This window comes from Peromyscus leucopus, chromosome 14 (assembly GCF_004664715.2).
Source record: "Peromyscus leucopus breed LL Stock chromosome 14, UCI_PerLeu_2.1, whole genome shotgun sequence".
Lineage (NCBI taxonomy): Eukaryota > Metazoa > Chordata > Mammalia > Rodentia > Cricetidae > Peromyscus > Peromyscus leucopus.
In genome coordinates, this window is record NC_051075.1 from 541,414 (window position 1) to 569,393 (window position 27,980).

The 27,980-nt window shown below is 41.7% G+C and overlaps 1 protein-coding gene and 1 pseudogene across 1 annotated transcript in view; one reads left to right on the forward strand and one right to left on the reverse strand.

The window, feature by feature from the left end:
* The window catches only part of Slc26a4 (solute carrier family 26 member 4), a 49,100-nt gene extending 32,114 nt beyond the window's left edge, over positions 1-16,986 (reverse strand). The window contains exons 1-6 of the mRNA XM_037210483.1: positions 15,961-16,986; positions 15,200-15,540; positions 13,132-13,271; positions 8,448-8,558; positions 6,562-6,746; positions 5,998-6,162 (exon numbers count right to left, since the gene is read on the reverse strand). Of these exons, the coding sequence (XP_037066378.1) occupies positions 5,998-6,162; positions 6,562-6,746; positions 8,448-8,558; positions 13,132-13,271; positions 15,200-15,363 (765 nt within the window). The 5' untranslated portion in view covers positions 15,364-15,540; positions 15,961-16,986. The remainder of the gene's footprint in view (positions 1-5,997; positions 6,163-6,561; positions 6,747-8,447; positions 8,559-13,131; positions 13,272-15,199; positions 15,541-15,960) is intronic.
* A 2,215-nt stretch (positions 16,987-19,201) lies between these two features.
* LOC114708462 lies at positions 19,202-20,237 on the forward strand (annotated as a pseudogene).
* Positions 20,238-27,980: the final 7,743 nt, after the last annotated feature.

The window sequence follows — 27,980 nt, forward strand, 5'->3', positions numbered from 1 at the left end:
ATAAAAGTGAAAAAATTGTAAAGAATCCCTGGTGTATTTTAAATGCTACAAAAAGCAAAATCACACACCTGTGCTGAGCAAAGCATTTGACTTATAGTTGCCTGCATTGTGAGTTCAGTGTTTCTTGTGGAAAGCTCTACAATAGAAAGTTTAATCTGTATAGGAATAAATCTTGGCTATATAAATGAAAATGGCCTGATAGCTGTCAATAGAAACAATTTCCAAAAATGCACTGAACAGTAATTATAATTTATTTTTTGTCAGAGTTCTAAAATTATAGATAAATCTAATTCTGTAGTTTAGCCTAGTATTCTAAATACAGGTCAAATGGAGATATCAGCTATGGATAATATTTTATTTATTATGATGTTTGAAGAATTTTAAGACCACTTTATGTGGATAATAGTTCTCACCAAGCATGAAGCCATAAGGGAAAACATATGCTTAATATGTATCTGGGAAAATGCACGGGGTAACTTTAGAGCTGACTTTCTTCTAGTTCTTCTCTGTATGATGGTGACAACCTTTTACAGTCACCTTCACCATCCATCCAGCCTTCCCTGCTCCGGACACTTTCTGTATAAATAGATTGCCCCCTCAGCATTACTTTCTTTATTATAATGGTGTAAATTTTGCACACAGAAATGAGTTAAAACTAACAATTCCATCATGCTAAGCTTTACTTTCAAAACTCACTTTTGCAGGAGATGGCTCTGAAGAAACAACACCTTAGGTTGTCTGCCCTCACACACAATTAAAATCTCAACTTTGGGCAGAACTTTTTTCAGGGCAGTCTTACTTTTGGAGGAGGCAGTGGTATAGGTACCATCAATTAACAACCAAGCCAAAAAAAAAAACCAAAAAAACAAAAAACCACCCTTGTTGTGGTTTCAATAGGCATGGTCCCCATAGACTCATGTGTTTGAATGCTTGGCCCATGGGGAGTGGCACTATTAGGAAGTAGGATTTGAGGTCTCAGGTCTCAGATACTCAAGCCAATCCCAGTCTCTCTCTCTCTCTCTCTCTCTCTCTCTCTCTCTCTCTCTCTCTCTCTCTCTCTCTCTCCCTCTCTCTCTCTCTCTCTCTCTCCCTCTCTCCCTCTCTCCTTCCTGCTGCCTACTGATGGAAATGTAGAACTCATGGCTCCTTCTCTATCACCATGTCTGCCTGCATACTGCTGTGCTTCCCACCATGATGATAATGGACTAAACTTCTGAACTTTAAGCCAGTCCCAATGAAATGTTTTCCTTTATAAGAGTTTCCACAACCTTCCATTTTACTATATTTTTTTATCCCATGGATCCTGTGATATTAGACTGTTTGTTTACTTTCTTTTTGGGTAATTCATTAATCACCAGCACAATACAAGCCAAAGCTGTGGGCACAGAGTTGTAATAGATAATAAAATTCTTGAGAAAGTAAAAAAAAAAAAAAAAAAAAAGAGTTTCCACAGTCATGGTGTCTCTTTACAGTGATAGAAACCCTAACTAAGACACTTGTGCACAAAAACAACTTGTTAGGTTTTGTCACCTTGACACAAACCTGGACATACCTGGGAAGAGGTAATCTCAGTTTGAGAATTGCCTCCATCAAATTGATCTGTAGGATATTTTCTTGATTGCTGACTGATGTGGGAAGGCACAGCCCACTGTGGGCTGTACCATTCCTCAGATGGTGGGCCTGCACTGTATAAGAGAACAAGCTGAACAAGCCATGGAAAACAAGCTAGTAAGCAGTGTTCCTCATGATCTCTACTTCAGTTCCTGCCATGGTGTCAGTATTTATTGAATAGGTGAAGTGAATGAATAAAAATGAAGGACTAAATCAAGAGTTAATAAAGTGTAAAAACAAGATGTGTCAGGGATGCAAAAAGTAACAGAACCTGTATCAAAATTGGGAAGCCTGGCAGTATTGAGAAGAATTCCTGAGGGCCAGGAAGAAGTGCTGTGGGAGGTTTTTCTGTATGCTGTGAATATGTGTGGTGCCCATTGGATAATAAATAAAGCTGCATTGGCCTATGGCAAGGCAGGATGGAGTCAGGCCAGAAAATCTAAGAGAGAAAGTGGGAGGAAAAAGGAGAGTGGGAGGAGATGCCAGCCCGCCACCCAAGGAGCAACAAGATGCCAGCAGACTGGTAACGTCACGGCCATGTGGCAACATATAGATTAATAGAAATGAGTTGAGTTAAGTTATAAGAGCTAGCTAGCAAGAAGTCTGACCAATAGGCTACACAGTTTGTAAATAATACAAGCCTCTGTGTGTTTACTTGGGACTAAGTGGCTGCAGGATGCAGGTGGGAGAGATTTGTCCTGACCGTGAGGCCAGGCAAGACCAGAGAAACTTCCATCTACAAAAAAGGCTCGGCAGGGAAAGGTCCTAGCCATGCAAGCCTGCAGACCTGGGTCTGGTCCCCAGAACTCATGTAAAAGTCTGGGTGTGTGACCTGTGTCTGTAATCCCAGAGCTGTTACCCGGAGAAGGGAGACACAGACAGAACACTCACCCAGAAGCTCAGGAGCCAGCTAGCCTGGAGTGCGCAACTCATCCACAGAAACATCAAAAGAAACTCTGCCACAACAAGGTGGAAGATGAGAACCAACTTCTAAAAGTTGTTTTCTGAGCTCCCTGTGCATCCAGTGTCATGCATGCATACAAAGTAAATAAATAAGAACTGATGATCGGGGAGAAAGCAAAATAACCATAAATCATGCTGAATCAAAAACCAGCCTGTGTTAGGCCCCAAAGGTGAGCCTATTACAATCACTCTGCTAAGTGGACAGAATAGCAAACTGTCCTCTGGATTCATCTCTGAGGTACACCTCATCAGAGAAGTTTCTGTGTGCAGTATAGTGGTTAACTCAGAAACTCACAAGTGAGTTTAATAAGTGTCAGAGGATTGGATGTCTATATCACCTCCCACAAGGCTCAGTGACTATTACAGAAAAGGGGCAGAAATCAGGCAGTGAAACAGTGTCTTCTGGAAGTGACAGGACCATTTCACCCCTGACCTCACAGCAACTGTGGCTGCTTGAATAAGACCTACATATTTAAGTCAGTCAAAATTCTGGCACGAAGTAAGGAGCTTAGGATTCCTCACCCTTGACTGAAAAGCTGCTGGCAGCAGATGGATGCTGGAAGAGAGCTGATTTTCTTTAAGGGTGTGGCCCTGGCAGGTCAGCCTTGCTCCAGCAGACACCTCTGCACCCGTGAATACATGGGCAGCACAAAGTGGACTCGGTCAGTTATTTAAAAGTAAAAAATAAAAAATAACTGGGCATGGTAGTTCACACTTTGGCAGAGACCCATAGACCTCTGTGAGTTCAAAGTCAGCCTAATCACGGCCTGGTGGTGGTGGTGCGTGCCTTTAATCACAGCACTCAGGAGGCAGAGGCAGGCGAATCTCTGTGAGTTCCTGGGCTACCAAGTGAGTTCCAGGAAAGGCACAAAGCTACACCTTTGCAACAGAGAAACCCTGTCTCGAAAAAAACAAACAAGCAAAAAAAAAAAAAAAACAAAAAACAAACAAAAAAAAAAACATAGCAAGTTCCAGGCCAGACAGGGCTACATAGTGAGACCCTGTCTCAAAAAATTAAAAAGAGGAAATGAAGTTCACAGTAGGTGAGGCTGTGAGGATGGATCTGGGAGGAGTTAGGGGGAGGAATGGAAGCTGAATATATGTAAAATACATTGTATGAAATTCTCAAAAATTAGTAAAAATACTATATCTAAAAAGGAAGAAAAATGGCCTGTGCTGATGTCTCTGATGGGCTGGGCCTCATCAAAGCAGACAGTAGGTTCAGTGAGGTCCATTCTATGACAATGAAACAACACTAATAAATTGAGCTCTATGCAGCCAGATACTGTACTTATTGCTTTTTATGGCTGGAGAGATGACCGCTCTTCCAGAGGAGCTGGGTTCAGTTCCCAGAACCCACACAGGGGCTCAGAACCATTTGTAATTCCAGTTCCTGGGGATCCAACACCTTCTTCTAGCCTTAGCATCAAACATGCACATAGTACACAGATATACATGCAGACAAAACACACATAAGATTAACAAAATATGTTTAAAGTTTTCAAGACAGGATCTCACTATTTATTAAACCTGGGTAGCCTCAAATTTGAGATCCTCCTGCCTTAGCTTCCCATGTTCTGGGTTTATGTGTCATGTGCCTGATGTAAATGTCCTTAACATTGCTACTCTAAGAAGTGACCATTATCATTACCCTGATTTTAAAACTTAGGACCACTGGGTGGTGGTGGCACACGCCTTTAATCCCACACTCGGGAGGCAGAGGCAGGCGGATCTCTGTGAGTTTGAGGCCAGCCTGGGCTACAGAGTGAGTTCCAGGACAGGCTTCAAAGCTACACAGAGAAACCCTGTCTTGAAAAACCAAAAACCAAACAACAACAACAAAAAAAACTTAGGACCCAGGGTATTAGCGAATTATTTTTTAAATTTCATTAAGTTTATTCCATTTTTTATGAGCAAGTGTTTTGTCTACATGTATGTTTGTGCACCATGTATATGCTTGGTACCGGTAGAGGTCAGAAGATGGTATCAGATCCCTTAAAAGTAGTTACAAATTGTTGGGAACCACCATGTGGGAGCTGGGATCTGAAACCAGATCTTCTGCAAGAACAAGTGATCATAAATGCTGATCCATTTCTCTAGCCCCAGGGCCACATAATATTCAAGGCCATACAAGTAGACTCTCACTCCAGTCTGTCGATGTTCAAATGTTGTGACCGTTAGTGATGGTGTTACTCTTCCTCCATCTATTCTAACTGCTAGCCTAGTACACAGCCTGAGTGAGCACTTGGCAACTTTTGCTAAAGGATGGAGTGTACACTGAGTAATGAGGGATTATGGTACTGAAACTGAGAACATTTTTTTACAACCTTGCTCTTTTAAATGTGTGTATGGTCATATATTGTTTTCAGATGCTAATTTTTATCTTTTAGCTCAGGCCGGCTTCAAACCAGTGTGTAGGTGAAGATAACTCAGCACTTCTGATCTTCCTGCCTTCAACACCCAAGTGTTAGGATTATAGACATGAATTCAGTGGTGGGAATTGAACCTAGGGTCTCATGTATGCTTGGCAAGCAGTCTACCAACTAAGCTATAGCCCCAGTTCCTGTTTGTTTTTTAAATGCACTTTTGCATGGCTTCATTTCTCCAAGCCAGAGTGACATCATGTTACTATTATCACCATTTCCCAAGCATCTGTAACATACTTTATATAGAACATATACTTAGATCTAAGAACTTCAAATCTACTTTGTATGATCTAGACCCTTCTTTTGCATATCTTTTGCATGTTGAATCAGCTTTGAATCTAATGTTCCGTTTTCATTTATAATTGCTGAAACATTTACATTATGCATTATGGATGGTCATAGTTAGAAAGGGCTTGAGAGACACATCTCCAGTCATTTCATTTTAAAAACAAGAAAGAAAAAGAAAGGCTTGAAATAATAACTCCATAATGATAACTTTTCTGGAACTTGCTATATGCCATCCCCTGAATCAATTATCCAACAACCCTCCTCTAACAATCCAGTGAGGTAGCTACTATTTGCAACTCCATTCTGCAGTTTCTGCAGAAACTGAGGCATTGTGGTTTGTTCATAAGACTAGTAAGTAGTAAAGTCAAAGTTTGAATCCAGACTCACCCAACTGCAAACCTGAACTTTCAGCCACTACCCTATATGATCTGTCTAGGGGGTCACCTAGTTTATCAGAGGCAATGCAGGACCAGAATGCAAGTCTATAACATCTCAGCCCTGTCATCTTTATTGCTATGCTACCTCAGATTCCTTGATGTTTCTGAGGGCGAAAGTATCGGGAAAGGTTTGGAGCAGCTGAAAAATGATGGTTTGCTGATTTCATAAAAGTGTGTTTTGATGGTTCCAAGTGTACCCAGAAAATGGATTTTCCAGGTTCAATCTGGAGAGAGGAAACATGATGTCTCTGCAGTGATAATGCAGCACTTACATAGATAATGGAGAGGATGCCATTGTAGTTTTTGGTTGAAACATTGAGCACGATCTTTAGCTGTGAGACCAGCACTTGGAAGGCAGCAGCTGTTGTGAATCCACCAACCAAAGGGTCTGCCAAGTACCTCACTATGAATCCAATCTGCAGACCTCCAAATATCAGCTAGGGTAAGATGAAAGGAAAAAGTTAGATGTTTGCCTGAGAGAAGGAACAATTCTCTGGAAATAGTAACGAATTAAACATTGTGTCAGTGAAAACACTTGCTCCACTGCCCCACACACTCGCTCTCAGTTGAATCACTTGTGTTCTGTTTGCTTTTTTTTCTCAGACTTTGGTAACAAGTGATTCTGGTTTCTATTTGTTTGTTTGTTTGGTTTTTGTTTTCAAAGTCATTTTACTATCTGACAAAAACAATGTTATTTAGAAAATAACATTAGAACTAAAAGTAAGTTTTAGTTCAAGGAGTTTGTCTTGCAGTTAGATGCATCTTTAAATCTCCACATTTTAAAATTAATTATTTCAAATAAGAATTACACTCATCTGTGTAAGCCTGTTTATTACCTGTATTATTCCTACTAGAAGAGTGAGGGTGCTTGCAATTAGTACTCTGGCCGCATCTCTGGTTCCGGTATCTAACGTGGTCATGTTTGATGCACTTCCATTACCACTGGGCACAAGAAAGTAGTCATCTGGAGCCATGCTCAGAACAACAGATCCCACCATTAAACTGACCACGGGGAAAGGTCCTGGGGAAAAAGGCTTTGTCAACTAGCCAATAATGAATCACAGACATTTAGATTCAACACGTCTATGTACAAATAGAAAGGTGTGTGATAGTTAGCTAAAACAACTAATCAGTAGTGAATCACAGACATTTAGACTCAACATGTCTATGTACTATTAGAAGGGTGTGTGGTAGTTGGCTGCAACTAAGAATTACTGTTCGAGGAAGCTGAGAATCTCAAGGCATTCCTGACTCAGAGAAGACAAGATGTAGGCACATGGTAGTAAATCAGTATTGAGCATACTTCGTGAGTGTGTAGGGAGGGTACCAGGCCCTCCTGTGTGGGATCCTCATGTCACAGTGTATGGGAGTTATCAGGAAAGATTTCCTGTCAGAGACACACATAAACTGAATCCTTACTTATTCAATGATCTCATCTTTTAGAGTGTCCAAAATCCTGATCTCCAGACACAAGTACCTCCATCAATATCAACGTCAATTGATGTGTCCAAATTGACAAAGGATTGGAATGTGATTTCTTTTTTATCATATGCCAGTTAATAACATCCTATTTTTAAAACTTTTCTTTATTGATTTCTTCTATTTACTACTTACATTTTTTTCCATGTTGATGATGATCCTATCCTTTGGTTATAAAAGGTATTATGCTTGAGAGGCCTCAATACCCAAACCTGGTAACCAGGAAGATCTACATGTAGTGAATGCCAGAGGCAAATCCATTTGTCTCTTATTGACTGGTTCTCCAAAAAAGTTGTTTCAATCAGTAGGCATCTCCTGACCTGCTTCTGCAGATAGGTCAGAGGCTAGAGTCTGTGAGAGGCAGCATCCTGCACAAGGGTATAGGGCGCCCCTGAGGATGGGACTACCTTTGTTGTCTCAAGAGGGTCATCCAGAAAACATACCTCACCAGCACATGGATGTAAGCAGCAAAATTATCTTCATTGCTGATGCCAAAGTCACATAAAATTATATCAAAACATTTATTTTCTAGAATATTCCAGAAAAAAAAAAACTACCTTGAATGTTAGGAATGAAAGGAAAACTCATTGTGAGTCATGTCAAGAAGTAATACAAAGCTTTTTCTAAATTGTGTTGGCAGGATTTTGCCAGTCTTCCAATATTCCTTACTGAAATAATTATGTTCCTTTATAAAATAACAAATATGTATTTGGTAACCATAATTCAGTAAATACAATTTTTTTTTTTGGTTTTTTGAGACAGGGTTTCTCTGTGTAACTTTGCGCCTTTCCTGGATCTCGCTCTGTAAACCAGGCTGGCCTTGAACTTACAAAGATCCGCCTGCCTCTGCCTCCCGAGTGCTGGGATTAACCACCCGGCCAGTAAATACAAATTTAACCTAGTAATATAAGTGGATTTAGATCTGGTAAAGACTTTTTTCTCTGTCATATGTTGGAAGAGATCACTTTTAAATATAGAGTCAATTTCATTACATTTACAAATTTAAGCCGTGATAAAACTCAAAAGTAAGCTTTAATTTTCAGTCTTTCAATTGCATTTTTTAAAAGCACAGTTATGTATAAAGCTAGCAATGCCATTTAATAAAGAAAGTGGCAAAACCCTGAAGTTTGGTTCCTCTAGGACTCATTGGCAAAGGTCTGGAGGCATTATATATATATATATATATCATAGCAGAAACATTTATAGATGAACAAATATAGCTGTAAAATATGCTTGTAATTACCAACTGAGATGTGTCTTGATGTCCCAAAGACAAAATACGTCAGGATAGGAAAAAAGGCAGAGTAGAGACCGTATTCAACAGGAACTGCAGCTAGCAGGGCATAAGCCATCCCTAAGGTACAACCAACACAGTAAGAGTCACAAACAAAAATTACAGCATGTTTTTACCACACAAAGAAATGCTTTTTCATAGACATTCTCAGTTCATGGATTCAAAATATCAGCTGGTCCTGTGTGGTTTTCTTGTTTTGCATGCAGACCTCGGCTATGCTAAGATGTGAAATATGACTTGGCTGGGGTAATGAGGCTTTCTACACCCATCCCCTGCTCAGATGAACTGACTCCATTGCTCAGTAATTCAGTCACTGGCTGATGATATCAGTTGGAAAATAATTAAATCAGTTCCGGTATAATTTGGTTAATCCAGTCCCAAAGCCCAGACCAGCTTATGTGAATAGTTCTCTATGAACCCATATTTCTCTATGTTCTGAAGGATGCAGGCACCATTGCACTTTATCTTTCTTTGCTAAAGAACAGAAGTTAGATAAAAAAAAAAAAAAAACCAAGACAACTCTACCCTGATGAGGGAGGCTGACCCACCAGTGGGCTATGCCAGGCAGCCTCTGGGCTATGGATCTCAGGCTATGGAGAAACCAACATTTCAGTGGACATAGGAGTTGGAAAAGGATAATAACATATTCTTTCCTAGTTAAACATTTCAGTAGTCAGCATGCCTTAACACATGGTATATCTGCATAATTCACACTTTAGGAGTGAAAATTCAACCCTGGAGACTCACACTCAGACCCTCATGCTTGGGCAGCAAGGGCTCTTCACTGCTGAGCTATCATCCTCCTCCTCCTCCTCCTCCTCCTCCACCACCACCACCACCACCACCACCACCACCCACCACCCCCCACCCCCACCCCCGGTGCACTTTTAGGAAGTGCAATAATCAGCTCTCCCAGGAACAGAAGAGGCAGATTCGCCAAGACACAATAGGAAAAGGAACAGAGCATGAAGGCACAGCCCGCCTGTTTCCTATGGACAGTTTTCAAGTCCTCAAACTGGGCATTCCCTGAACAAGGTGCTGGATCTCTTCATTTCTCTTCTCTGTGCTTCTGCCTACACGTCTTAATATGCCTGGGAAACAGGGATGTTTTCAGTTCTCACACACTGTCTATTTAGGGTAACTTTTATTCATGTACAACATAGTTATCTTTGTTACAAAGGAATTAGGTACAACATTTTTGATATAATATGGCTTGTAAAGAAACTGTTGATTGAAAGTGTGAACTCTCTGCTGGTGCATAGGCTGGATAGGACAGTGGCATGTAAGCTAAATTGAAACCATCTGAAAGGAAAGGCCTTCCACCATGTGAGGATACAACCCAACAGGTCATGACTTCAGACTCCTTAGCTTTAAAAACTGAGAAATAAATTCCTATTATGTATTAAATAAATCAATTAATGTCCAAGATAAAAACCAGACAGGAAACTCCCTATAGCTATGAGTAAAGACTCCAATAAAATGGCTTGTAGGTCTTTTGTTGCTTAATAGGAATTTACTTTTTAATATTAGGAATCAAAAGACCCCAGCACTGAGCAAACCCAGACTTTTCTCCCAGCACTTCAAGGGGCCAGCTAGCAAGCAAGTCATAGACTCTGTCACCACTGGAGTTGCAGTATAGCCTCCAAAGTCCCCATTTGAGCCTAGCTCTCGTTAGCTGTGGCCTGGAGCCCTCCAGCCTACACACTCTGGAATCTTTACTGGAGCATCCATCGCTTTATCATCATAAGACTTCTACTCTGAACCAACCACTCTGTCCACACCACTGTGCCATCTTGCCCTCACTTCCATCCTGGGTCAGCTCAGCCCATGGGATTTCACAAATGTTCCCTTGCCTTCACCCCAACTCCTTCCTTTCACCTGGAACCGCCTGCCCACCTCCCAGACATTCATGTGCTCCAGAATAGCTTTCAAGCAAGTACATAATCTAGATGGAAGTGTTGCACCAAGACTAACCGATGCTCCCAAGCCCCAGCAGGAACTGAGCTCGGCCTGGTGAGCCAGTTGCATTTCCTTTCGAGTGTGCCTTCCCACTGCCTGGCCGAGCTGCCCGGTTTTCAGCTGCACTTAGCAGAACATGATGATGGCTGCTGCAGAATGTGTTTCATATCTTGCAGCGCTCTCTAAGTCCTGTCTGACTCAGCTCAAGGCGGCAAAGCTACCCTCAGGGCTGGGTTTAGGAGGAAGCAATGAGCTGCCTTGGGAACATTATTTAATCAGGCCCCTGAGAGTGTTTCCTTGCTTCACCCAGACCCTGGCCTTGTCTAGTCCTTTTCCTCCCTGTTTGTCCTCAGGTCCTTTGCATCTTTACGTGGTAGTCTTAGTTCGGCTATCACATGGGTGGCTCCCAGTCATCTCCTGGCTCTGTCTAAATCTCTTCTCTTCATTTAGGCCTTCCTTACCACAGTCTATAAAATAGCCCTTCCTTCCCAAATGAGCACCTATCATGCTATATTCCTACCTCTACCATTGGACTTGATCCACAAGGTCTGTGTCTGTTAGTGATGGCTGAATTGCTGAAGTACAGAATGAGCCATAGAAGGTTATTATGTGCATGATCAATAAGCAAGTGTGTGTGAGCCAAATTTATCTTCCAGAAACATACCTAGCAAAGATAAGTTTATAGCATTATTTCTGGAAAACAAGCCATCTGTAAAATGAGGAACTACAGTGTACAAGTTAAGAATGTAGGGTCAGACAGGATTCAAGTCCCAGCACTAGCACTCACCCACACCAAGGTCTGGGCAAGAATTAACAACTTTCTCATTGTTAAAGGGGCTATGGTAATAGTAACCCTCTCTCGGAGTTCCTATGAGAATGAAAGGAAATGTATCTGATACATATTAAGCAAAATTTATCTTTTTTCCCTCTGCTGGGGAAAACCACTGGGATTCCACTCTGCCACTGAATTCCATCTCCCAGTGGTAAAATTTGTCTTCATAACACACTTGTCTATGACAACTGAGAATGCCTGGGCCCTTAAAAAACTCCACATTTTTCATGTATACAAATGATTTATTGCCAGGGATGAAGTTCAGTCCTTTTCACTAAATATTGATTGAGCTACCTACTATAGCTGATCTCTGTGGTAGACAGGGCCTCAACAGCCATGGGATGGAGAAGGCTCCTATTCCCCAGGAGCCCTGGATGCTGCCACTTTATGGCATTTATTTAGTGGTTTTTTGAGACAGGATTTCTCTGTGTAGACCAGGCTGACTTCAAACTTCAAGACCCACCTGCCTCTGCCTCACAAGTGCTAGGATTGAAGGCGTGCACCATCACAGCCAACTCACTTTACAGACTTTAGAGCCACAGTATAGAACATACCCCACCCCTCACCTTTGGGATATAGAGCACACTGGGTCCAACTGAGGCTCTACACTGGGGCTGCAGAGCCTTTTCCTTCTTTGTGGGGATGTCCCCGTGCCTGCTCTGAGTAAACTTGAGTAATCCTTAGCTTGTCAAGTATTAGTAGCCTTTGTGCCATAAAATAAGCACCAAGTAAAGAATTCTGCAGCTGGGCAGCAGTGATGCACATGTTTTTTTTTTTTTTTTTTTTTTTTTTTTTTTTTTTTTTTTTTTTTTTTTTTGTGACAGGGGTCTCTCTGTGTAGCCCTGACTGTTCTGGAACTCTCTTTATAGTCTGGCCTGGAACTCATAGAGATCCACCTGCCTCTGCCACCTGAGTGCTGGGATTAAAAACATGTGCCACCACTGCCTGGCCACAGCCAGATTTTAATGCACAACATTGCCTAACATTTATTACAAGTTTCTAAAACAGTCTATTTTCAAGCTATTTCTCCACATGCCCACCCCCTACACCACTTCCCATTTCTTGGCAGACTCATCTGTCACCTTCAGGAGAAATCTTTGATCACTCTACTTCCAGGAAGCTACCCCCAATCCTAGAAGAGGGGGTAAAATACACCTCACTGCCATTATCCTAGTAGAGGACATCTCTCCTGCCACAGTTCTTAGCACACTGAACTATGAGCATTCATTTTTCAATGGGCTATGAGCTCCTTCATTGCATCTTAGTCTTGATAATTTACCTAGTTCTACCCACTAGGTAGTCTGTAAATTATACCAAATAAATGAGTTCTGTTGTCATGATTTGGAAGCTTTGGAGAACTGGGAGTACAATCCAAGCTAAGATACTTCTCTCTTTCCTTTAGAGTGCTTTCACACTGCAGGTCAAGATCTGTGCAGGGAACGGAAATAAAGTAATCCAATGAGCTTAAAGAATTAGTTTTTAAAAACCATCAGAACATAATAGAGAATATCAGAACATATTATTTGTATTACTTTACAAAACTTTAGCTATGTGAGTACATACCACGATGCAATGCACATTTCTTTCTGTGTACTGTGGTCAGTATCTTTAGGGATCTCTGGCTTGGGACATCTCTGTAACCTGGAGCCACACAACTAGAGAAACAACAATCTTTCCTAGGAAAATATCTTTATGAAAGAGGAGAAGATAGGTGACTCTGCTAAGGCACCTTAGAGAAAGGGTGAGGTCCTGAGAGGAGAGTGAGCACTCGGTCCACGGTGGGAGGAGTGGGGAAGAGACAGTAACTCACCATCACTTGAGACCTGTCCACCAGCATCTTACCTTGTAGGGTACCCACTAGCCCAGTGCTAACTCCAGAGATGATGTCACTCAGCAACCATTCCTTGACTCTGTATTTGGGGAGCCAGTCCAATATGGGCAGGAGAGTCTTCAGTATACCAAAGGCTCTCTTTCTTGAGCAACTGTCAAAAAGCAGGAAAATAGGATGTCTGATCCAGTTTTGGCCATAACCAGTTGCAAATCACAAAGTCATGAACCAAATTCTGCAGCTTTTAAAAAAAAATGACTAGTCAGAAAAATAATTAGTTGTGTGAGGAGACTACTGGCACTGAAGTGCTTGCATGGTTTTGCCAAGAGCTGCATCTGTCCTTTCAAATGGACATCTGTCCTTTCAAATGGACTGTTCTAAGACACAACAGAGGATTAAATGTCTCCCACTTCATCCACACTTTTAATCCTCTGAGAAAATATCCCTACACAAGAACCCATTTTCTGACCCAGCCAGAAAATGATCAGTGTGGAGTTTCTGTGTGAGATTAATTTTTAGGCTCCTAACACGGGCATTGCCTTCTTTAAAGAAAAATAAACACAGAGCTGTTTTGGCAATACAAGCTTAGAGCCACTTTTAACAAAACTTGCAGTGTGATGAATTTATACTTTGTACCATGTGTCAGTTAGCAATTGAAATTTGACAACCTCTAGATAAGAAGAAAAATGCCAATAGATAGACTTCCATTTTTAAAAGTATCTTTAAAAATTATATTTATGAAATAATTGCAAAGTTTAATAGGTCATCCAAGTTTGACATTAAGGGATTATTTTAGGTGGATAATAAAACATAATTATATATTTTTAAATCCTTGGAGGTACACAGTAAAAAAAGGTATGGTGGTCCCTCCTTATCTGACACATGGTACAAAGTATAAATTTGTATAAGTTTTGTGAGTTCAACCTATTACAGAAAAACATAAGAAAAATGTGCTGAACATATGAAGGGGTTTCCCCCCTTAGTTCCTAAACTTTACAGTGTGACAGTGGTTAACAGTGCAGTTACATGGTATTAGGTATTATAAATAGTCTAGAGATAGTTGAAACTACTGGAGGGTGTATGGATTATATGCAAACATTAAGCTATTATATATATGGGAGTTGGAAATTTGAGTGGTCTGCTATGGGGTTCCTAAAAACCAATCCCTTATAGATACCAAGGGAGAATGGTAACAGAACAAAAATCCAATACATGGGATTTTAAAAAATCATGCTGGAGCCCATGCCTTTAATCCTAGCATTTGGGAGGCAGAGGCAGGCGGATCTCTGAGTTCGCCTGGTTTACAGAGTGAATTCCAGTACAGCCAGGACTGAACAGAGAAATCCTGTCTCGAAAAACAAAACAAAACAAACTTCAAAGAATTAACAAAATAGTATATTAAAATAATGCTAGAGGAAGCAAGTGAGTGACGGTGAGTGAGATAAGATGAACTAATCTCATAATGATCATTACTGAAGGGGATGATAGTAAAATCTCAGGTATTAATACCCGTCTATTTTGCATATACTTTAAATATTAGGTACTTAGAGTGGTTTTTTTTTTTTTATGAAGAAAATCTGGCGATTATTTGAGTGTCTGCCAAGTTTTTTAAGTTTATGGTGTCTGATTCTGGGGCTCATTGGGGTTTGGGGACCCACTGCTTCCTCAAGCACTTGGAACACCTGTCTCCTAGCTTTAATTCCAGGTCTCTGAAAGCGACCCTGACCCTGGTGTGACCAGGCTTGTCCATCATCGGTTGCTATGAGCTCCTTTCCTACCGCTTTCCCCTAGCCTTGCCTTCACAAGAAGGAAGCACACAGCCACTGGACCCCAAGGTGCCTTTCAGATTTCATTGAAAAGAGAAAAAGAGAAAAAGTGAAACTGGAGTGGTGTCGTGACCGGACACCGCCTTCTCCAATGGGGAGTTTCTCCAGACAAAGTTGGAGTAATTCCGCCTCTGTCTGGGAACTGTGCGAGAAAAGCAAGCGCGGAGCGAGCGCCGCGGCTATGCCGCACCCCACCGCCGGGTTTGCGCTTCTTTCCCGGGAGGGTCGCCCCGGCACCTGCCGGCTGCCCCTGTACCTGCAGCTCCGCACCAGGCTGTCCCGCAGCGTCCTGCGCTCCTGCAGGCGCCGCTCGCGCTGATGCTGGAAGGCGAGCTCGCTGTACACTGGCCGCGACACCACGTAGCTGCAGCTGTACTCGGCGAGCTGCTGCGGCTCCGACCTGCTGCTCGGCGCTGCCATGGCCTGCGACCACGGGTCGGGAGGGAGGCGATGAGAAAAGACACTCGGGAGCACCGGGCAAGCAGTCCACAGCTGGCACCTGGGAGCAGCCGCGGGTGACACCTGTTGTAGCCGCGCTAGAGAGCCGGTCCGATCCTGCAGTTCTTGGCGCTGACGACAAACCGCGCCTACGGCCACCTGAAGGACAGCAACTGAGGACTCCAGTGTCTCCCACACTAGACACCCGGGAATGTCCAGAGAGTGAGCCTCATTTTCGGGACTTGGGGTGTTGGACTGGGTGCCCTCCCTGGGCAGTCAGGGCGCTGTCCGTGTTCTGAAATCTCCCCTGGACCGGACCCGGGCCCGTGAGACAGGGAAAGGGTCCCGTACTCCCTGCACTCGGTAGCAGAGGCAGCTCCACGCACACTCTGGGCTGCAGCAGTGCGGTCCCGCTTGGGGAAAGGTACAGCGACTTTCCTGGTCCTATCCCTAGTTTCCTTTTGTCTCGCCTTTTCTGATGCCTCTCCTGCCTTGCCCGCAGGCGCCTGACCAGTCCCATCCCTAGAGAGTTACAACAGGGCGGGGTGCAGCCTACTGCATCTTCTGCGATGAACTCACCTGTTTGGGCTCCTGTGCTCTCTGCCTGCCCGGAATGCCCTGGGAACAGTCTTCCTGCTGCCTTTATAGTGCTCACCAAAGCAGTAGGACGCTTTATTTATGGAGCAACAGACACCTTGGTCGAACGGAAGGACGCAGAGAGAGCAATCTTTCCCCATGAATCTTAACCAGGAAAAAAAAAAAAAAATCCTACCTCTCCTGCGTTCTTTCCCTTTCCCAAACCCAGCGGGCTGTGACTCTTAACGCTTGTCTCACAGGGGCCACCAGATCTTCATTCATACCACGACTACTAGGGCTGTGAAGTCAGGGACAGGCCAGAGCTTCCATGTTGGGGGACCCTGGTTCCTAGGCTGTTAGAATCCACAGCCTGGTCCAGGCTCACTTACACCAAGGAAAGAACAGGGTGTGCTGAAGAGGCTACTGTCTACTCACTGATTTTAGACGCAGATTCTTTTCACTTTTGTGCATGTATCTAATGCACAAACTCGGGTGTGTAGGCGTCCGGCTCTCACCTGCCTCTTGACTCTTTGATTTGTTCTCCTCCAACTAGATAATCAGAAGGTGATCCACTGGGACGAGCAAGAATCAAGACAAGGAAGAGTGGGGGATTCCAATCTATCCTGTTTTGTATTCTATTGGGAATCTGGCTGAAACTAATGCATGGTTAAAATAAAGCCAGAAGGGTTTGGAACTTCAGATCATTCATGCCTGGTTAGTATTCTGAAGCAAATGCAGAAGAGGCTCAAAAGTATGGACTCTCTGGACACCAAGTTCAGCCACTCACTTGGGAAACACAGACCATGACAATTTTATAAATTCCCGGAAATAAAATTTCTCCTTGGAGAACTCTAGTGTAAATCCCCTAGTCAATATGTTGCAAGCATGTGTGGTTTCCCCCCCATGAGGGATGAATGAGTCACCAGCTTTCAACAGATTTTCAAAGGATTACTTGACCCAAAGAGGTCAAGAACCAGCCAGGCACGGTGGCACGCACCTATAGTCTCAGGCGACTTGGGAGGCAGAAATGGGAGGGTCACTTGAGTCCATGAGTTTGAGACCAGGTTGTGCAACAGAGAGGGATGAGAGAGGGAGGGAGGGAGAGAGAGAGGAGAGAGAGAGAGAGAGAGAGAGAGAGAGAGAGAGAGAGAGAGAGAGAGAGAGAGAGAGAGAGAGAGATTTTAAAACTATTAAAGATGGAAGAAACCTTGTCCTGCTTCCAATCTGCTCTCTGCTGCCTGTACACAGTCAAAATGTGACTGTCCAGCTTCCTACCTGTTGTCAAGCCTTACCACCATTATGGACTTTGACCCTTTGGAACCATCAGCCAAAAATAAGTTTCCTCTCTAAATTGCTTATGGTCATAGAAACAGAAGTAGCTGACACGCTGTAAGAATTTGGCTCAGTGATAATAATGATACGTGTGAAGATGTATTGATGAAATGTAATATTTTGTGTACTAGTGTAGAAAATTAATAATACTGAGAAAGAATTTGGGGAGTTGTGAGATCGCTCAGTGAATAAGGAACTTGCCACCAAGACTGCCCTGCCGACCTGAGTTCAATTTTCAGCAGAGAACCTGCTCCTATGAGTTATTCTCTGACTCCCACAGCATTCTGTGTTACTTTTATACTCACAAAAAAATAAATAAATAGAATGCAATAAAACTTTTTTTAGAATTTGGTTTAAGTACCACTGTGTATTAAGTCCTGTATCTGAACATTGATACTGCTTTCTCCATCCCATTAAAAAGTATTTTCTATAGCAAAAATTGACATCCATGAACAGAATAGCATCTGCATTATAGGATTTGATAAGACCACAGAATTACTTTTCTCATAGCTAAAAGACTTTGGCTATCTTTTAAACAGCTGAATGGGTCAGCCAGATGGTTCACTAGGTAAAAGGCACTTGCTGCCAAGCCCGATGACCAGAGTTTAGTCCTTGGGACCTACAAGAAAAAAAGAACTGCCTCCTACAAGTTGTCATCTGATCTCCATATGCCCCTACACAAAATAAGTAAGTAAAGTAAAAATAAATGAATAAATAAAACAGAAAAACAGGGAGGAGTGTGAGGTAAACACAGCTGCTCTCCATCTCACTAGTTACATTAACCTCCTCAGATTACTCACATTGGCTTTACAAATCAAGTCTCACCTGTTTCACATAGAAGTAGGTGGGTCTTTGCCAGAATTTAATCACATCCAGAGTTTTTTTTTTCCAAAGAAGTGAGTGTGTCACTTCAAAATAGACATCAGAGGGCAATGTTGCTACCTCATGATACTTCTCAGTTATTCTTGATTTAAAGGCCAGGTAAGGTAGCACACTGCCGTCATCCTAGCACTCAGGAGGCAGAGGCAGGAACAGGGCCAGAATTTCAGGGTCAGCCTGGTTTACATAGAAAGTTCCAGGCCTGGGCTGGAGAAATGGCTTAGAGGTTAAGAGCACTGGCTCCTCTTCCAGAGGACCTGGGTTCAATTCCCAGCACCCACATGGCAGCTCACAACTGTCTGTAACCATAATTACAGGGGATCCAGCACCTTCACACAGACATACATGTAGGCAAACCATTAATGCACATAAAAAAAAATAAATAAGTTCCAGACCAACTGGAGCTACATAAGGTCCTGAATCCTGCTGTGGATATCGCTCTGTATAAATAAAATACTGATTGGCCAGTAGCCAGGCAGAAAGTATAGGCGGGACAAGAAAAATAGAAAATTCTGGGAAGTGGAAGGCTGAGGCCATGAGAAGATGTTAAGATACCGGTAAGCCACGAGCCAACTTATAGATTAATAGAAATGGGTTGACTTAAGATATAAGAACAGTTAGCAAGAAGCCTGCCATGGCTATACAGTTTATAACTAATATAAGTCTCTGTGTGTTTACTTGATTGGGTTTGAGCAGCTGTGGGATTGGTGGGTGAGAGAGCTTTGTCCTGACCGTGGGCCAGGCAGGACTGGAGAACTCTCCAGCTACAGAATCCTGTCTCAAAAACAAATAAACAACAACAATCCTAAAAAACAAACAGCAAAAAAAGCATTGTCTCTCAGGCTTTTGGAGTTTAAGACCATCCTACTATTAGATCTATATATCATTTATTCAAGAGCTTATTAAGAATTCACCACCACCCTACACACACACACACACACACACACACACACACATACACACACACACACACACACACACTGAGAACTAGGCCTGTGGTTGCCCACTGCCTGAGATCTTCAAGCTGCAATTGAACTTTTGCAATTGGAGACAGCAGTAATGGCATCAAAATGGAGAGCTACTGTGCTGTGGTATTCTCACAGAGTATGTACAAGATACTGGTGACATTATCATCATGCAGTGGTTTGGATTCAAAATCACAGAATGCCTACAGAAAGTTTAGGGATTCCTATTTCACTTTCCCATGGTTCTCCCCCTATGGAGTTCTCTGGAGCTCTCTTGCTTATGAGGCGAGGCATCCTTGGAGCCTGGCAGCCTCTGCATGACAGCAGAACCCAGGCATCCACAAAAGAAAGTGAGCACTACATGAAGAGGAAGAGCTGGAGCTGGATTTAAATGACGAAGTAGAATGTGAGCTGCGAAGTATGGAAATCACCAAGGAGCTCTGCCAGTGCTTCGTAGAGACTGAGGCACAGAGAAGGAAGGGTGACAGCAGCTGGATACTGATGGCCTGGATGACTATGTGAATGCTGACTGTGGCCTGTCCTGCAACCACCCCTGGTCTGTGGAGCCCCCATCTGAGAAGCCCGGAGAGCAATATGAAGTGCTTGTATAGGGGCAGTGCTCCCAAGGTCCTGGCCATGGAGGTTGCTATGCAGCCGGGGTTTGACAAGTACTATGACAAAAACAGCCTGAGTACTGACCTGTCATTCCCCTCAAGTTCTGAGTCCCAGGCACAGGGACCTTAGAGAATGCCTCCTGAACACAGTTCCTGGCCTCTCCCTCTTAATTTTGGGTATGTTCTCTTCATCTCTCCTGGACATTTTTCAGTGAAAGAGGCCTGTATACCAACATGGTTAATAAAATCTATCAGCCACCTAGAATTCTGTCAGCAAGAGGTATACTGTTGCCAACACAAGATATGTTCCCTTGGCATAAAGTGATAATTGTGTGTACTGCACCGACTCTTGATTTTCTCTGTAACAGAGTCAGGTTCACTGAAATTATTGCCAAGAGATACTGCCTAGTGTTTTGCATTTTAATTTCCTTCTTTACATCTTAAATGTCACAAAAGCCTTAAGGCACATGTCATTCATTCATTCATTCTTTTATTTGACACCAGTTCTCATATAGCCCAAGCTAGCCTCAAAATCTTAAATCCTCCTGCTTCCACTTCCCAAATGCTAGCTTAGAGGTGTGCACCCCACACTGGACTCTAATCCACATATTCTCTCCAACTATAACCCTTTGAATCCTTCTGAAAATGATGTAAATGTACAGTAAGACAAATACCAATTGGCAGCATTTGTTTGTTTGTTTGTTTGTTTTTTGTTTTTCGAGACAGGGTTTCTCTGTGTAGTTTTTGTGCCTGTCCTGGATCTCACTCTGTAGACCATGCTGGCCTTGAACTCACAGAGATCCGCCTGGCTCTGCCTCCCAAGTGCTGGGATTAAAGGCATGTGCCACCACTGCCTGGCTGGCAGCATTTTCTGTATTAGTGATTCATAAAATACTGGCCTCAAACTCAGAAATATTCCTGCCTCTGCCTCCCAAGTGCTGGGATTAGAGGCATGCACCACCATGTCCACTAAGAGTCCTATTTTTATTTTATTTTTTTAAAAGATTTATTTATTATGTATGCAGCATGTTTGCCTGCATGCCAGAAGAGGGCACCAGATCTCATTACAGATGGTTGTGAGCCACCATGTGGTTGCTGGGAATTGAACTCAGAACCTCTGGAAGAGCAGTCAGTGTTCTTAACCACTGAGCCATCTCTCCAGCCCTACAAGTCCTGTTTTATTTATTTATTTATTTATTTATTTATTTATTTATTTATTTTTGTGATATATATTTTTTATTTTACAATACCATTCAGTTCTACATATCAGCCATGGGTTCCCCTATTCTCCCCCCTCCCACACCCTCCCCTTACCCCAGCCCACCCTCCATTCCCACCTCCTCCAGGACAAGTCCTCCCCGAGGACTGTGATCATCTTGGTAGACTCAGTCCAGGGAGGTCCAGTCCCTTCCTCCCAGACTAAGCCAAGTGTCCCTGCATAAGTTCCTGGTTTCAAACAGCCAATTCATGCAATGAGCACAGGACTTGGTCCCACTGCCTAGATGCCTCCCAAACTGATCAAGCCAATCAACTGTCTCACCTATTCAGAGGGCCTGATCCATCTGGGAGCCCCTCAGCCTTTGGTTCATAGTTCATGTGTTTCCATTCATTTGGCTATTTTTTTTTCAATAATTGAGTAAAACTGAAATTTATTATATGCCACAGTCGTCCTAGGGACCTCCATGCTATATATATATAGCCTTTATGGTTCTATGGGTTGTGGTCTGATTGTTCATTTTATATCTAGAATCCACCAATGAGTGAGTACATACCATAACTGTCTTTCTGGGTTTGGGTTACCTCACTCAGGATGATTTTTTCTAGTTCCATCCATTTGCCTGCAAATTTCATGCTTTCATTGTTTTTCTCTGCTGAGTAGTACTCCATTGTGTATATGTACCACATTTTTTTCATCCATTCTTCCGTTGATGGGCATCTAGGTTGTTTCCAGGTTCTGGCTATTACAAATAGTGCTGCTATGAACATAGCTGAGCATGTATCTTTATGGTATGTATCAGCATTCTTTGGGTATATGCCCAAGAGTGGGATGGCTGGGTCTTGAGGTAGTTCGATTCCTAATTTTCTGAGAAACCGCCATACTGATTTCCACAGTGGTTGTACAAGTTTACATTCCCACCAACAGTGGAGGAGTGTTCCCTTTGCTCCACATCCTCTCCAACATTGGTTGTCATTGGTATTTTTGATCTTAGCCATTCTAACAGGTGTAAGGTGGTATCTCAGAGTCGTTTTGATTTGCATTTCTCTGATGATTAAGGATGTTGAGCATTTCTTTAAATGTCTTTCAGCCATTTGTAGTTCTTGTTTTGTGAATTCTCTGTTTAGCTCTTTAGCCCATTTTTTAATTGGACTGTTCAGTGCTTTGATGTCTAGTTTCTTGAGTTCTTTATATATTGTGGAGATCAATCCTCTGTCAGATGTGGGGTTGGTGAAGATCTTTTCCCAATCTGTTGGCTGTCTTTTTGTCTTATTGACTGTGTCTTTTGCCCTGCAAAAGCTTCTCAGTTTCGAGAGGTCCCATTTATTAATGGTTGTGCTCAGGGTCTGTGCTGTCGGTGTTTTATTTAGGAAATGGTCTCTGGTACCAATGCGTTCAATAGTGCTTCCTATTTTCTTTTCTATTAAGTTTAGTGTAACTGGATTTATGTTTAGGTCTTTGATCCACTTGGACTTGAGTTTTGTGCATGGTGACAGATATGGATCTATTTGTAATCTTTTACATATTGACATCCAGTTATGCCAGCACCATTTGTTGAAGATGCTTTCTTTGTTCCATTGTATAGTTTTGGCTCCTTTGTCAAAAACCAGGTGTTCATATGTGCATGGATTAATGTCAGGGTCTTCAATTCGATTCCATTGGTCCGTATGTCGGTTTTTATACCAGTACCAAGCTGTTTTTATTACAAGTCCTGTTTTTAAAAGAAACCTTGATTCTGATTTTTATAACTGTTCATGTTTGAAGTGTATCATAGCTTATTTATTATTTTAAGGTGGACTTCAGTTGAATCATTTCTGTCAAGAGACCACTTTTGGAAATCATGGTGATTCCCACTGTCAGCACTGCTCGCACTTCAGACTGGCTCTGATGATCAACAGATACCCTGAAGAAACAATAACCAGGGAGTTCAACTATAATTCTGAATTTTTACTTTTTAATTCCTATAGCATGAATCTTAAATGGTCTTATTAATAAAATCAAACCCAAGCCAGGTATTGGGGTGAATGTTGGAAGATCAGAGAAGCAGAACAAACCACAGCTTCCTCATCTCGCCAGTTCCTCAGCTGATCCTGTTTCCTCAGACTGGAAGCCTCTGAGTCCTCATATCAGAATGGGTCTCAGCTGAACTGCTGCTAGAAGCCTAAAAGCTTAACCAGCCAAATGCTACTAGTTCTTGGTCTTCATGCCTTATATACCTTTCTGCTATCTGCCATCACTCCCTGGGATTAAAGGCTCACTTCTTGGGATTAAAGGCTCACTTCTTGGGATTAAAGGTGTGTGTCACCATGCCTGGCTGTTTCCAATGTGGTCCTGAACTCACAGAGATCCAGAGGGATTTCTGCCTCTGGAATGCTAGGATTAAAGGTGTGAGTGCCGCCATTTTCTAGCCTCTGTATCTAGTGACTGTTCTGTTCTCTGACCCCAGATAAGTTTATTAAGGTGCACAATATTTTGGGGAACACAATACCACCATAAATTCCTGTTAATTTTCTCAATGGATGTTAAATTCTGCCATTTTTATACAAGAAGAGAACTTAAACTTCCAATGTTTCTGATCACCTTCTCTGAGTAACTTTCTGCGTTTATTTTGTAGCCAGACCGTTTCAGACTTGTTTCAGTCTCCTGTCCATTACTTTTTTCTCTTGCTGCTTACAAGCTATGTTTCTTAATGAATTATGTCTCTTGTGATACTAAAATGGGGACATGGTTAAGCTGGGAAGATAGCTCAGTTTGTATGGTGCCTCTAAAGTGTAAAGCGGATCCCCTGGGCTCAGTGGCCAGTCAGCCTAGCCCACTTGTGAGTTCCAGGCCAATGAAAGATCTTGACTCAAAAATTAAAAAATAGCACCTAAAAGTGCCCTCTGGCCTACACACACACACACACACACACACACACACACACACAGGGACACACACGAACACACACACACACACACACACACACACACACACACACGGACACCGACACACACGGACACACACGGACATACACAGACATACAAGGGAGAGACAGATGCAGAAAGAGACACGGGAAGAAAGTCATAGACAGAGAGAGAATTTTTTAAATTCTTGGTAAATTTTATATGGTAGCCCATCAACTTAAAACATTTTTAATGTCAATAACAATATAATTCACTACATTTCTCAGACCACATATTTGATAAGTGTTTGAATTAATTTGTATTTGTCTCTTGCTATCATGAAATAATGGCATAGTTTATCTAAGCAACAAACAATTTGAGAACCCTTCCAAGTTTATTTTAATTGTATTTAACTTTCATAATTATCCCCGCCAATCTTATCCCATAAATCCTATAGCGTGTTGTGGAGGGAGACAAGGGAATGTTGCTTAAGTACTGTACAGTGCTGATTGAATATTGGAGTATTCTGCTCATTAACTTATTCTGTCCATTCATCCATACACTCCATGAGTATTTATTGAGCCCCCTACTTGTATGAGACACACTTATAAGTATTGGATATACAGCAATGAACATGTCTGACAAAGTTAATGCCCTCAGAGGACTTGTATTCTAATAGGGCAATGGCTGTCAGTCATCAAAAAAAAAAAAAATTCAGAGCTGGGCATGGTGGTGCACATCTTTAGGCCCAACACTCAGGAGACAGAAGAAGGCAGATCTCTGAGATCAAGGACAGCCTGGCCTAAAAAAGCAAATTCCAGGATAGCCAGGGCAACAGAGAGAAACTCTGTCTTGACAAACAAAAACAAACAGGTGTCTGTGAGCTTCCCAACATGGGTTCTAGGATTCAAACACAGGTCATGTGGAAGAGCAGTGAGTGATTTTTACCACTGAGCATCTCCCTGGCCCCACATAGAATTCTTGTTGAAGCAAGTGTGTAATATGCAGTGAAGAAGGGCTGCTTTAGAATGAGTGGTCAGGGTAGACCTTTTTTTTGTGTGTGTGTGGAGGTGACATTTGAAGAAATATTGGAAGGATGAGGAGACAGTCCTCTTGGGAAAAGGTACAGAAAGTCTAAAAACACTGAGTCAGGAAAGAGAAATAAACTGGGTGGCAGAGTGAGTGGAATTTACATATATGAGATCTGGAGATGGCAGCCAGATGTCCTTTGAATGTATGTGGCCATGAGAACCAGGCATTTAAAGAGAGAGAGTAGAGAGGTAAGCATCCACTAAGTTCTTGAGTAGTCTAACACCTTCCAAAGCCTTATGTGTTAGGTTTGGTCTTTGGTAATGCTATTAGGAAATGCTTGAAGGGGTAGGGCCCAGTAGTTTGTCTTCAAAAATAAATTGGAGGTATATCCTTGAGGGGAGTTACACATGGTACACAAACATACATGCAGGAAATCACTCATATATATAAAATAAAAACAAATAAATATTAAACTTTCTTTTAAAGCAAAAAATCCATGGGAGTCTGCTTAAGGAGTATTAGGGAGTTTATTAGGATATAAATTGAAGAAATACACTCATGAATACAGAACCAAGTAAACAGCTGAAGTCATCCTCTGTTCTGACCAGGAGCAAATCCACCTGGCAGTCTGATCACTCCAGGAAGCAAGAAGCAGGCCTCGTAACCCTCTCCCTTTCTTTTTAAGAAGCACTGCCTCCTTTGGACTGTATAGCCTAAGGTCACAGGCAGAGCAAATAATACTACATTTCCCCTTTTTGTCTAAATAAGAAGGCTCTAAACCTAATGCAAACTATATACAATAAGAATGATTATCAAGTATTGTCCAGGAGAAACAAAGGGTAATAACATAAACAAAAATGGAACTACAACCAACAAGAACATCAAACAAGAAAGACATGCTAAATGTTCAGAAATGTCCAGATCATAGGTAAATGGCAAATTACCAAAATTACTCCAATAGCTGTCCTATCTTGAAGATTCAGACTCTAGTAATATGTTCTAAGATACAAGGAGATTGTAACTGTAACTATCTAGTCTTCAACTCAATCAAAGACCTGAAAAAGAAAAAAAATTTTTTTCTTTTTGTTTTTTTGTTTTTTTTTTCTGAGACAGGGTTTCTCTGTGTAGCTTTGCACCTTTCCTGGATCTCGCTATGTAGGCCAGGCTGGCTTCAAACTCACAAAGATCTGCCTTCCTCTGCCTCCTGAGTGCTGGGATTAAAGGCGTGTGCCACCACCACCTGGCAAGGAAAATAATATTACCTGAGAAAACAGGAAGTACAAGCAAGCAGTTTCTAAAAAATTGCAAGAATTGGCAGAGACAGCAGGCAGAAGTCACCTAGTGTTTCTCGGCAGTGTTGGGCATCAGTGTTTGGCTACAGGCCTAGAGTATCTGACAGACAGAAGCAGGAATTTTGAAAGCCTGTCTTACCCTGTCTTGGAAAGATTCAGCAGTCACTTTTCCTTGTGTCCTGCTCATCCAGAAAGGACAGCATGCATACTATACTGTCAGCAGTTGAAGCAAGGGTGTTCTTTGCCCAGCAGGCTATTTTTTGCCAAGAAGAAGACAAACTTCCATATGGAGTGTCTTTGAAGCCCAACATTCTCTCAGGAGTAGATCAGTGCTGCCAGGAGCAATTATATCTCACGTCAATAGAATTCTAAGGTATCAAAACACTTAAATGCCATATTCTTCAAGTCTATCAAGTGTTTGAAGATTACCTATCCATCTGACATATGTTTCTGTAAATTTGGAAAACCTAACTAACATAACTATAGGTATGACAAGCAGGAGTGGCTATTAGTCTGTAAGTCTTATTTACCTAAATAACCTAAGGACTAAGGCTTCACATTAACAAGGTAAACAATCTGTAAACAGATGTACAGTATAAGGTCAATGACCTCAAAATTGTGAAGATATACAAAATATCTTAAATGGAGGTAGAAATGTATAGTGCAATATGACAACAATATCCTTAATATGTATCAATATACAAAATATTCTAAACAGAGGTAGAACATACAGAAAGTATGACAAACATAATTTTACATTTGTATCAATACACAAAGTATTTCAAATAGGAGTAGGAACTTGTGTACAATATGACAATTATAGTTTTGAATTTGTATTAATATACAAATTATCTTAAATAGGAATAGAAAATAGAAAAATAGTTCACATTTGTATCAATATACAAGAATCCAAATCAGTGCAAATTATGTAAGGCTGAGAGTTTGCAAAATTAGTTTACTAATAGATATAATAATCTACCTTAATATCTTATACCTTAATAACATATCCTATCTATTCCCCCTTTTTTCTTTTCCCAAAGAGAATCCTGAGTCTAAATTTTTTTGTTCCACTCCCAAACTTATTACAGCTTATCCATAACACTAAGAAAATATAAACTTTTGGGAAAGGGGGCGTCATTTTCTTAAAACTGCTTCCTGCTGTCTAGGGAATGATGGTATCTCTGTGGGATCCTGTAAGAAAGCTAAATGGTTAAGTCTCAAAAGCTGTAACATTTGTAGCCAGTCTCAGAGTAATGGATAAGATTATCTGAAGTTCTGGCTAGCAGTGTAATATGATGGACCAATCTCCTCTTGGAACTGTCCTGAAGAGTTTGCAGTCCAAAGCTGATCATTGAGTGGTGATTTTTGGTTCAATGACATCATTATGGACTGGGTACAGTTGTTGTTATAGGGCTTTATCTTCCTTCTGGAGACTTCAGGGATTGGAAAGTTTTATTTTTCACTATGGAAGACTTGAACATTATTGATATCAAAACATAAAGTTTGAACTTTAGGATGACATGACATGTAAGGAAGGATTCCCAGGAATCAAGAATAAGTATAGAGAGAAATAGAATCTTGACAACAATGGTCCCTAGATCATTGGTTTTCTTCTGTCCTACACAAGTTGGATCTTCTAATATGAGACAGAATCTCCTAATGTTTCTTTTAGCAATATTCTTGGGTTTAGAGAAGGAGAGAGCCACATTCAAACTCCAAAGCCAGCTTGATTTATAATTGAATTGGGACCACAACTATTCTAGAGTTAAAGAGATACTGATGTTAGGCAGTAAGGTATTACCCTGTAGGAT